Below are 11,690 nucleotides of genomic sequence, written 5' to 3' on the forward strand. Positions count from 1 at the left end.
TTTCGTGTGCATGCACACTTCTTCAGATATCAATGTGCGTAAGACATTCAGGAACTATTTAGCATCTCAAAAGGAATGGCCAGGCTACCCAGAAAAGGCAATCTGATAAGGCAGGCACGTCCAACAGGCAGATCATGATCTACCGGTAGATCACTGGACGTCTGTGGTAGATCACTGGTAGATCATCGGCTCCCCCCAAAGAAGCTGAACAACTGTGGCTCCCCTAAAAAAAAGCTCAACATTTTACCTCCTCCCTGAAAAAACTCAACAAATTTGACCCGAACCCCCCCCCCCCAAATGGGTCTTCCAAAAAAAGCTCAACAATTTTGACTTGGACCCCCAAAAAAGGAGTAGATCACTGCCAGTTTTTAACTCTGTGAGTAGATCGCAATCTCTTGGGAGTTGGCCACCCCTGTGATAAGGCATTACAGTATTCAAGATAACCTGGCAGACAGGAGATAAACAACGCAGTCATATTTCTGTAGATTTCTGCCTCTTCTGTGATGTACGTATGATGTTTCCTGGGGGTGGTCTTGGACTCCAGGGCAGGGCAGGCAATTTTAATGTCTATATAAAGGCAGGCACACCTTGGTTCTGGGTCCTCCTCCAAACTCCTGTGTGTGAGGGGAGCACCCTGTTGCAACAGCTTTTAATAAATATCTGAAGAAGTGTGCATGCACACGAAAGCTCATACCAAGAACAAACTTACGTTGGTCTCTAAGGTGCTGCTGGAAGGAATTTTTTTATTTTTTATTTAGCTTTAATAAAGATCAGGCTTACTAGCTGCTTTGCTTCTCAATATTCTCTGGTTGGCCTCTGTTATTCTCTCCTACCGATGGAGAACCTACAAAGGACTCTATGAGGGCTCTTGGGTACCCCATAAGGGAATAAGGGCAGATTTCTGTTTACAACAGGACGGGGGACTCATTAAAATTGTGGGATGGGGGCTCCAAGCCGCTCCATCCACCTCTCGGGCTCAGCGTTTGAATCGGCGCCCTGCTAGCTGAACTGTCGTGTCTCTTGAGAGCCAGTGTGGTGTAGTGGTTAAGAGCGGCAGACTCATAATCTGGGGAACCGGGTTCGAGTCTCCGCTCCTCCACATGCAGCTGCTGGGTGACCTTGGGCTAGTCCCACTTCTCTGAAGTCTCTCGGCCCCACTCACCTCACAGAGGGTTTGTTGTGGGGGAGGAAGGGAAAGGAGAATGTGAGCCGCTTGGAGACTCCTTCGGGTAGTGATAAAGCGGGATATCAAATCCAAATTCTTCTTCTTCTTTGGCCCCCTGCCCTGGGACCGACCACCCCAGAGACCCAAGTAGCTATCAACCTTTCCCTTTTTTTTGCAGGAAATTCCCTTATTACAGCATTGGGAAACAGCAGGGAGGGTTGACAGCCCAAGTGACCTGACCATTTGGGGTGTGGTGGGTCACCTTGCACCAGGCACCCCTAACCTGCGGCCCTCCAGATGTTTTGGCCTACAACTCCCATGATCCCTAGCTAACAGGACCAGTGGTCAGGGATGATTGTAGTCCGAAACACCTGGAGGGCCAAAGGTTGGGGATGCCTGTCTTGGACCTTCCCTGAAACACAGGCCTGTTCAGATTATTTTATTTGGTAAGTGGCTTTTTCTTTTATATTTATAGGTAAAGGTAAAGGTACCCCTGGCCGTTAGGTCCAGTCACGGATGACACTGGGGTTGCGGCGCTCATCTCGCTTTACTGGCCAAGGGAGCCGGCGTTTGTCCGCAGACAGTTTTTCCGGGTCATGTGGCCAGCATGACTAAGCCGCTTCTGGCGGAACCAGAGCAGCGCACGGAAACGCAGTTTACCTTCCCGCCGAAGCGGTACCTATTTATCTACTTGCACTTTTACGTGCTTTCAAACTGCTAGGTGGGCAGGAGCTGGGACCGAACAACTCCGTCACAGGGATTCGAACTGCTGACCTTTCCAATTGGCAAGCCCAAGAGGCTCAGTGGTTTAGACCACAGCACCACCCGCATCCCTTATATATTATTTATTTGTTTGTTTTTTAAATTAAAATTTTACAGTCACACATCGAACATACAACATAAAAATAAGATTCCGAAGAATCTCCTGGGCTTCCCTCTTCCCCTTTGTGGGTTAATCATAGAATCACAGAGTTGGAAGAGACCCCAAGGGCCATCCAGTCCAACCCCCTGCCAAGCAGGAAACACCATCAAAGCATTCCTGACAGACGGCTGTCAAGCCTCCGCTTAAAGACCTCCAAAAAAGGAGACTCCACCACACTCCTTGGCAGCAAATTCCACTGTCAAACAGCTCTTACTGCCAGGAAGTTCTTCCTAACGTTTAGGTGGAATCTTCTTTCTTGTAGTTTGAATCCATTGCCCCGTGTCCGCTTCTCTGGAGCGGCAGAAAACAACCTTTCTCCCTCCTCTATATGACATCCTTTGATATATTTGAACATGGCTATCCTATCACCCCTTAACCTTCTCTTCTCCAGGCTAAACATACCCAGCTCCCTAAGCCGTTCCTCCTAAGGCATCATTTTCAGGCCTTGGACCATTTTGGTTGCCCTCCTCTGGACACGTTCCAGCTTGTCAGTATCCTTCTTGAACTGTGGTGCCCAGAACTGGACACAGTATTCCAGGTGAGGTCTGACCAGAGCGGAATACAGTGGTACTATTACTTCCCTTGATCTAGACGCTATACTCCTATTGATGCAGCCCAGAATTGCATTGGCTTTTTTAGCTGCTGCATCACACTGTTGACTCATGTCAAGTTTGTGGTAATCATTTCCTCCTTCATCTTTTACGATGATCCGAAATCTTCTACCTCTCCATCGTGTCTAAAATTCACCATTAAACTACAAGTGATATTCCAATCCTGCTAACAATTTTTAACTGTTTGCAATGGGGTTTTTTTAAAGACAAGTTATAAAAATTTCCCCATTCCTTATTACGGTTAAGATTTTTGGTCTTCCCGGTTTCTGATTCTTCTGGTCATTTTGGCCATTTCGGCATAGTCCATCAAATTGACATCCCATTCTTCTCTGGTAGGGACTTCTTCCAATGAGTGGGAACTGCAACGAAATGTTGCAGCGTGATCCTCACCGCCAGCTGCAAGGGATCCTGCTCAGGAGGAGAAAAAAACCTGGAGAGCTGCTCCAGGGCAGGTGATACTAAGCTGATAAAACAAGCATACACACACACACAACACCCCACATACACACACACACACTAAATCTGCAAAATAAAAAATGGGCAAATGCTTATGTTTGGGAGTCACGCCCGAATAAATATTCTTTTTTAGAAAGAAAGAAAGAAAGAAAGAAAGAAAGAAAGAAAGAAAGAAAGAAAGAAAGAAAGAAAGAAAGAAAGAAAGAAAGAAAGAAAGAAAGAAAGAAAGAAAGAAAGAAAGAAAGAAAGAAGGAAGGAAGGAAGGAAGGAAGGAAAGAAGGAAGAAAGAAAGAAAGAAAGAAAGAAAGAAAGAAAGAAAGACAAAACACAGAGGCTGTCAAGCGCCTTTCTCTCCCTTTCGCAGAAAGTTGCCTTTAAACAAGAAACCCCCTTTAAACCTTTAAACGTTAAACCTCCTTTAAACCAACTTGTGTTGGAGGTGCAACCAACGAATCGCACGGGTAGAGCGGACTTTCAGCGGGAAGGCATGTGACTCGCCCGCCTTCGGACTACAATTCCCGAAAAGTCCCGCGAGACTCGTCTCTCTCGCGTCGCTCGCTGGCTGGTTCTCTGGAAACGGCGCGGCCGGGCGCCGAGCTGCCCTTGCGCCGCCGCGCGGAGACGTCGCCCAGTCATGGCTCCCCGCATCTTCCCCATTGTCAAGTGAGTCGGGCGGGCGGGCCTTCTGGATTTCTTTGTGTGCAGTATTTCTTTTTCTCCTCGCGTTAAATGGGGAGGCGTTAAAAATGCCTCCTGGTTATTATTTTTGGAGACTTTGCAAATCCCAGCAGCAAAAAAGAAAAGGAACACCCTTCTGTTCCACCCCCATTTTATTTTGGCACAATGTCCTGAGCTGAAATGAGCATTTTAAAATAAAGTGCTGGTGCCCAGATATATTAAAACAGCTTTTATTCCTTCTTTTGGTTGCTATGGCTAGGGGCTGATGCAAAGAAAGATTCTTCTGATTCTTCTTTGGTTAATAATGTTGGTGCTGATCTCGCCTCCCCCCCCCCCAAAGCAGATCCTCATAACAAAACACATCGCATTTTGCAAAATATATCTCATTTTGCAAAATATATCTCTGTGAGCTCTTTCCAGCGTAATCTGTTGGATCCAAACAGTCCTTTCCACCTCCCATTTAATTGCCAAATACTAATATTAATTCAACTGCCACCTGTTCTGAGTATTGTACAGAAGCTTGGTAATTTGGGGGCAGGATTTTTGTTGGGGGGGGGCAGAACCTCATTTTACTATGTATTTTTCTTGATTTCTGCCCCCCCCCTTGGCTACGCTCATGATTTGGGGGGCTTATTTGCACCCGCCCCCCCATCTTTCCAGGGCTGCCCTCTGCCTATTAACACAACCCCCCCCCCAAATATCAGCCCCTCTCATTGTGTCTATGGGCTGCAGAAGAGGTGGAAGCTTTACCTGTTGGGATTCTGCCTGTCCCATGACCAACACAAGTTGCTTGTGACATCTTGCTGCCCTTTGTTAACGAATTCTTTGGTGCCTCTGAGCATATGCGGAGTTCATCCCCTCCCTCTGAGGAAGCAAGTTTTTATTATTATTATTATTATGTATTAAATTTCTATACAGTACTGCTATGCTGGGCGGGTTTGCGGCATAAAAACACAAAAGGAGACCACAAAATGCAGAACAAAAAAAGAAAAACCCCAAACCAATAACTCATTAACTTAAAAATAAAAAATAAAAAAATTCCTTCCAGTAGCACCTTAGAGACCAACTAAGTTTGTTCTTGGTATGAGCTTTCGTGTGCATGCAGATATTATTAACTTGACACAAGAATCCTCTTGCACTGCTTCTGATCTTAACTGGCTCTTCCATGCAAAGTGGTATATTTCTCATATTTTATGTCCTCTGGAGGTGTGAGACTTTGGCATACTTTGTCCTCACAAGGACCCTGGCAAGGTAGACAGACTACGGCTATAGACGAGAGAGAAAGCGAGAGACTGGCTCCCTCAAAATGTGCCTTCTGCGAGGCTGAACTGTCTTCTGGTTGCAACTGCGAAATCCTTTATATGCCTTTTGCCAGTCTCTTCCCTTTCCTGAGATCAGTAGGTAGAGCGATGGGTTGTGGGTTCGAGCCCTGCATTGGGCACTGCACGGGGTCGGGATGGATGACCCTCGGGATCCCTTCAATTAATTAATTGATGTCTGTTTTTATGCATACTGTGTTGTTTTTACAGGTGAAACTCGAAAAATTAGAATATCGTGGAAAAGTCCATTTACGTAAGCAATTGTTTTCATTATCTACTGGTGTTTAATATACGAGATAGACTCATGACACGCGAAGCGAGATATGTCAAGCCTTTGCTTGTTATAATTGTGATGATTATGGCGCACAGCTGATGAAAACCCCAAAGTTGAAATTGTTAATTTGGGGTTCTCATCAGCCGGATGCCATAATCATCACAATTATAACAAGCAAAGGCTTGACATATCTCTCTTTGCATGTCATGAGTCTATCTCATATATTAGTTTCACCTTTTAAGTTGAATTACTGAAAGAAACGAACCTTTCCACGATATTCCAATTTTTCGAGTTTCACCTGTATGATGTTAGCCGCTCTGAGCCCGGCCTTGGCCAGGGAGGGCAGGATACAAATAAAATTATTATTTATTATTTATTATTATTATTATTATTATTATTATTATTACAATTCTGTGATCCTATGATTTTTCTGCTCAGGTTCCTGGTCAAAGGCAGCCTGGCCGGGGGGGCCATCTACGTGGTTTACAGCCAAGGTTTGCTGAGCGGGGGCGACGAGGGGGCCCAAGCCCTCCGAAAAGCCCAAGAAGCGCTCCCTCCAGCTGTGGAAGAATGGGCGAAATATTTTGGCTGGAAGGTAAGAGCTCACGGGAGTTTTTGTCTGCACTATGGTTTCCCAGACCTCTTGAGTATTATTATTATTTATTGAATTTTAGTATGTACCCTTCTGAGTAATAGTTACCCCTCTCCACACTCTCACTATATATTTAAGGGTCTGGTGACTTCAGTTTCAGTGTATCTGAAGAAGTGTGCATGCACACGAAAGCTCATACCAAGAACAAACTTAGTTGGGTCTCTGAGGTGCCACTGGAAGGAATTCATCTATTATAGTCATACCTCGTGTTGCGTTCGCTGCAGGTTGCATGCACACAAAAGCTCATACCAATAACAAAATTAGTTGGTCTCTAAGGTGCTACTGGAAAGAATTTTTTTATTTTGTTTCGACTACGGCAGACCGACACGGCTACCTACCTGTAACCAGATAATAGATCTTATTCTGATTGCCTCTGCTAAAAACTTTGCAGTTTTTGCTGTCGCCTGATTGGTCACTTTTCTTTAAAGATTAAACCTGAATAGGGTGCTGCTTTTAGGCAGTGCCAACATAGATCAGCCCATGATCTCTCTCGCCCCCACACACAATTTCCCCCTTTCTCTTGCTCTATGGGGCTAATGTCACTGAGGCCAAGAACTGCTGATGCAGCCACACACTTCTTCTTCTTCTTCTTCTTCTTCTTGATTTCACTTCTATAATGCTTCATATTTTTAAGAAGAAAAATCTCAGAGTGGTTCGCGACACGTTAAAACATCAAATGAACCAATCCAGAATCGAAACATTACTGAAGGAAGTCAAACATAAAATAAACAAAATAGAAAATTCTTTCCAGTAGCACCTTAGAGACCAACTGAGTTTGTTCTTGGTATGAGCTTTCGTGTGCATGCACACTTATTCAGATACACTGAAACAGAAGTCACCAGACCCTTATATATAGTGAGAGGGTGGGGAGGGGTATTACTCAGAAGGGTGGTGGGAATGGGTGATCAGCTGATAGGTGTGGAAAACCTGTTGACGACTCTTAACGGCTGCAATTAGTCTTGCAGGGAAAGGCAAGGGGTGAGATGGCTAAAGATAGCTTTGTTATGTATAATGAGATAAGAATCCAATGTCTTTGTTCAGACCAGGTTTCTCCATGGTTTTAAGTTTGGTGATTAGTTGCAATTCAGCCACTTCTCTTTCCAGTCTATTCCTGAAATTCCTTTGTATTAAGACAGCTACTTTGAGATCTTTTATAGAATGTCCTGGGAGATTGAAGTGTTCTCCTACTGGTTTCTCTGTCTTGTGATTCCTGACATCAGATTTATGTCCATTTATCCTTTGGCGTAGGGTGTGGCCTGTTTGTCCAATATAGAGAGCTGAAGGGCACTGTTGGCATTTGATTGCATACGCAATGTTGGAAGATGAGCAATTAAATAGTCCTGAGATGGTATGTTTGATGTTGTTGGGACCAGTAATGGTGTTGTCCGGGTTTATGTGGCAGCAAAGTTGGCATCTGGGTTTATTGCAGGCTCTGGTACCAGTGTCCATGTTGAGTCCTGTTGTTGTATTATTGTGGGTGAGGAGCTGTTTGAGATTGGGTGGCTGACTGAAACATAAAATACGTATTCAAAGTAATCAACTGAAAACTAAAATATTCTGAAGATTTCAAAAGGAAGCGTGACAGAGGAGGCCAACTGCAGAATATGCATTTAACCCAGCAAAGTTTTTTTTTTTTTTAAAGATCTTTATAAACGTTTCAAAAGAAAACCCTACTGAAGTACTGGTAAGTCAGGTATAAAATGCACATTTAAAACAGCTTCATTAGCAGGCGGTATCACAAGCATATGGAGGGACCCGGGTGGTGCTGTGGGTTAAACCACAGAGCCTAGGGCTTGCTGATCTGAAGGTCGGCGGTTCAAATCCCTGTGACGGGGTGAGCTCCTGTTGTTCGGTCCCTGCTCCTGCCAACCTAGCAGTTCGAAAGCACGTCAAAGTGCAAGTAGATAAATAGGTACCGCTCTGGCGGGAAGGTAAACGGCGTTTCCGTGAGCTGCTCTGGTTCGCCAGAAGCGGCTTAGTCATGCTGGCCACATGACCCGGAAGCTGTACGCCGGCTCCCTTGGCCAGTAAAGCGAGATGACCGCCGCAACCCCAGAGTCGTCCGTGACTGTACCTAATGGTCAGGGGTCCCTTTACCTTTATGACATGTTTATTCTATTTATTTTATTTTATCCCTGACCGTTGCACGAATGCTCTTGGGGGGCTGGTGGAATCCAGTAGAATCTGACAGCTGACAGGTTCCCCACACCTGCCCTAAACAGAGATTTCTAGGTCTTGAACCCAGAACCTTTTGCAATGCAAGCTGTTTTTTCCAAAGCGCCACCAGCCTTTTTCATATGCTTTGCTTGTGTTCTTCATCCCTCCAGCTTCCGGCCGTCCCAAAGACTGAATTCTCTCTCTGCAGCTACTGGAACTCAGGTAAGGCTTTTTAATTCAACCCCTGCCGTGTGCCAGTTCCTATTATGTCCTTCTCCCCGGGCTGTTTTCGACATATTGGAGGATTTCTTGACCGTCAATCATAAGAAGAGTCGTGCTCAGAAACATTACTGCGGAGGAGATTGGCTTGCGTTTTGGTCCGCTGTGACACCTTTCAAAATGCCAACGTGTGTGTGTGTCCGTCCCCCCCGACTGTAGCAGATGAAAAAAAAGCCTTGTCGGGCCTCTGCAATGGTAAAAATTTCCCCTTAGATTCTGCCCCAAAAGTGTAAATCAGGGATCAGCAAATTTTTTCAGCAGGGGGCTGGTCCACTGTCCCTCAGACCTTGTGGTGTGGGGGGCCGGACTTTTATTTTGAAAATAATAATAATAAATGAACGAATTCCTATGCCCCACAAATAACCCAAAGGTGCATCTATATATATATATAAATGTAAAAGGGGTGGGTGTTTGTTCGTGACAGCCTTTCTCCTAAACCGCTGGACCGGTTGCGCTCAAAATGTCACACAACGTTCCGTGGGTATAGGGGAAGGTTCTTAGCCAGGTGGATCGCAGAAAAAATACACCTAACCCACCTAAAATGGTGAATTTGTGCCAGCCAATGAGCAGCTCCTAGCCCCTCCTCCTCTTCTCCATCCAAGCAACAAACAGCTCAACTACCTATGTCCAGCCAATGAGCAGCTCCTAGCCCCTCCTCCTCTTCTCCAACATCCAATCAACAAACATTTTTACTTCAGACATGCTGCAACTTTCCATTGCAGTTTCTCGCTTCTTAGTTTCTTGTCGCTCTTGTTGTTGTTTTCTGCAGGGGTTCGGACGACAATCAGCGCTCTCTCCGTAGCCCCTACCAGGGCCTGTGAATATACCCAGAGTGGATGGAAGTACATGAAGGACCTCGTCAAATGAAGTCTCTCTGATAAGGCCCCCTCTTGCCGCCTTTAATGGGGAGCTCTTCAGTATCAGAGTCTGGCCCCTGTTTCTCAAGGGCTGCAATAAAAGACTTTATAATAAGAATAAGAATAATTTATTATTTATACCCCGCCCATCTGGCTGGGTTTCCCCGGCCACTCTGGGCGGCTCCCAGCAGAATATGAAAAGCACGATAAAACGTCAAACAATAAAAACTTCCCTAAACAGGGCCGCCTTCAGGTGTCTTCTAAAAGTTGGATAGTAGACTTGTAATCTGGTGAACCGGGTTCGCGTCTCCGCTCTTCCACATGCAGCTGCTGGGTGACCTTGGGCTAGTGACACTTCTTTGAAGTCTCTCAGCCCCACTCACCTCACAGAGTGTTTGTTGTGGGGGAGGAAGGGAAAGGAGAATGTTAGCCGCTTTGAGACTCCTTCGGGTAGAGATAAAGCGGGGTATCAAATCCAAACTCTGTAGTTGTTTATTTCCTTGACATCTGATGGGAGGGCGTTCTGCAGGGCGGGCGCCACCACCGAGAAGGCCCTCTGCCTGGTTCCCTGTAACCTCACTCCCCCCGGGGAGGGAACCACCAGAAGGCCCTTGGAGCTGGACCTCAGTGTCCAGGCTGAACGACAGGGGTGGAGACGCTCCTTCAGGTCTACAGGGCCGAGGCCGTTTAGGGCTTTCAAGGTCAGCACCAACAATTGTGCATGGAAACATCCTGAGAGCCAGTGTAGGTCTTTCAGGACCGGTGTTCTGTGGTCTCAGCGGCCGCTCCCAGTCACCAGTCTAGCTGGATTAGTTGTATTTTCCAAGTCACCTTCAAAGGTAGCCCCATGTAGAGCGCATTGCAGTAGTCCCAACTGCACCTGGGCAACAACTCTGACGTGAACCCCTAAAAATGGGCCTTCCTAAAAAAATCTCAACAACTTTGACCTGAACCCCCCAAAAGGGCGTAGGTCACTGCCAGTTTTAAACTCTGTGAGTAGATCGCAGTCTCTTCGGAGTTGGCCACCCCTGGTCTACACTAAGGAAGAACAAATCTAAGCTTGCTTCACAAATATAAGATGGGTGACACCAGTGCATGTGAAAAGGATCTAGGGGTCTCAGTAGGTCACAGGCCTAACACGAGCCAACCGTGTGATGCAGCAGCAAAAAAGGCTAAAACTATTCTAGGCTGCCTCAACAGAAGTCTAGAGTCCGGATCAAGGGAAGTAATAGTCCCGCTCCTTTTCTGCCTTGGTCAGACCAAACCTGGAATACTGTGTCCAGTTCTGGGCACCACAATTTAAGAAGGATGTTGACAAGCCGGAAGGTGTGCAGAGGAGGGTGACAGAGGTGATCTGGGGTCTGGAAAGGAAGCCTGATGAGGAACGGTTGAAGGATCTGGGTATGCTCAGCCTGGAGAAGAGGAGACTCGGAGGAGATATGAGAGCCATCTTCAGATATCTCAAGGTCTGTCACACGGATGATGGAGCAAGCTTGTTTTCTCCTGCTCTGGAGGGTAGGACTCGAACCCGTGACTTCAAATTACAAGAAAGGAGATTCTGACTGAACATCAGGAAAAACTGAGAGTATGAGCTGTCCCAACAATGGAACGGAACCCCACGAGAGGTGGTGGACTCTCCTTCCTTGGAGGTTTTTAAGCAGAGGTTGGATGGCCATTTTGTTGTTGTTCAGACGTTCAGTCGTGTCCGACTCTTTGTGACCCCATGGACCAGAGCACGCCAGGCACACCTATCCTCCACTGCCTCCCGCAGTTTGGCCAAACTCATGCTAGTCGCTTCAAGAACACTGTCCAACCATCTCATCCTCTGTCGTCCCCTTCTCCTTGTGCCCTCCATCTTTCCCAACATCAGGGTCTTTTCCAGGGAGTCTTCTCATGAGGTGGCCAAGGTACTGGAGCCTCAACTTCAGGATCTGTCCTTCCAGTGAGCACTCAGGGCTGATTTCTTTGAGAATGGATAGGTTTGATCTTCTTGCAGTCTGTGGGACTCTCAAGAGTCTCCTCCAGCACCATAATTCAAAAGCATCAATTCTTCGGGCGATCAGCCTTCTTGATGGCCATTAGGGCGTGTCATTTAACGGCGAAAAATTTTCTTTTGTGAATTTGCTCAATGAGGGGGTCTAAAAATATGTTATTGCACATGAGGAGTCCAAATCTGCAATTATTTTTATGACTGGTTGATGATTAGCTTGGTAAATTGAGATTTGTTTGAAATACACTTTAAAAAAGCCCAAAACTCGCATTTTGAAGCAAAGTTTAAAGTTTTTAATCATTTTATACAAGCGAAAATATAAAGAAATTT

General features: G+C 45.9%; 1 protein-coding gene across 1 annotated transcript; it reads left to right on the top strand.

Annotated features, from left to right (window-relative positions):
• The first annotated feature begins 3,705 nt into the window (after window positions 1-3,705).
• On the top strand, window positions 3,706-9,488 carry MICOS13 (mitochondrial contact site and cristae organizing system subunit 13). Its single transcript, XM_033136570.1, has 4 exons — window positions 3,706-3,817; window positions 5,864-6,020; window positions 8,405-8,456; window positions 9,283-9,488. The coding sequence occupies exons 1-4, from the start codon at window positions 3,789-3,791 to the stop codon at window positions 9,378-9,380; spliced, it is 336 nt and encodes a 111-aa protein (XP_032992461.1). The 5' UTR covers window positions 3,706-3,788; the 3' UTR covers window positions 9,381-9,488.
• The last annotated feature ends 2,202 nt before the right edge of the window (window positions 9,489-11,690 follow it).

Source organism: Lacerta agilis, chromosome 18 (assembly GCF_009819535.1).
Source record: "Lacerta agilis isolate rLacAgi1 chromosome 18, rLacAgi1.pri, whole genome shotgun sequence".
Lineage (NCBI taxonomy): Eukaryota > Metazoa > Chordata > Lepidosauria > Squamata > Lacertidae > Lacerta > Lacerta agilis.

Bases quoted from the DNA above. Each gene is read 5' to 3' on its own strand.
- MICOS13 (XM_033136570.1), top strand. From the start codon at position 3,789: ATGGCTCCCCGCATCTTCCCCATTGTCAA. The intron at 3,818-5,863 runs GTGAGTCGGGCG...TTTTCTGCTCAG, and splicing joins CGCATCTTCCCCATTGTCAA to GTTCCTGGTCAAAGGCAGCC. The intron at 8,457-9,282 runs GTAAGGCTTTTT...TGTTTTCTGCAG, and splicing joins CTGCAGCTACTGGAACTCAG to GGGTTCGGACGACAATCAGC.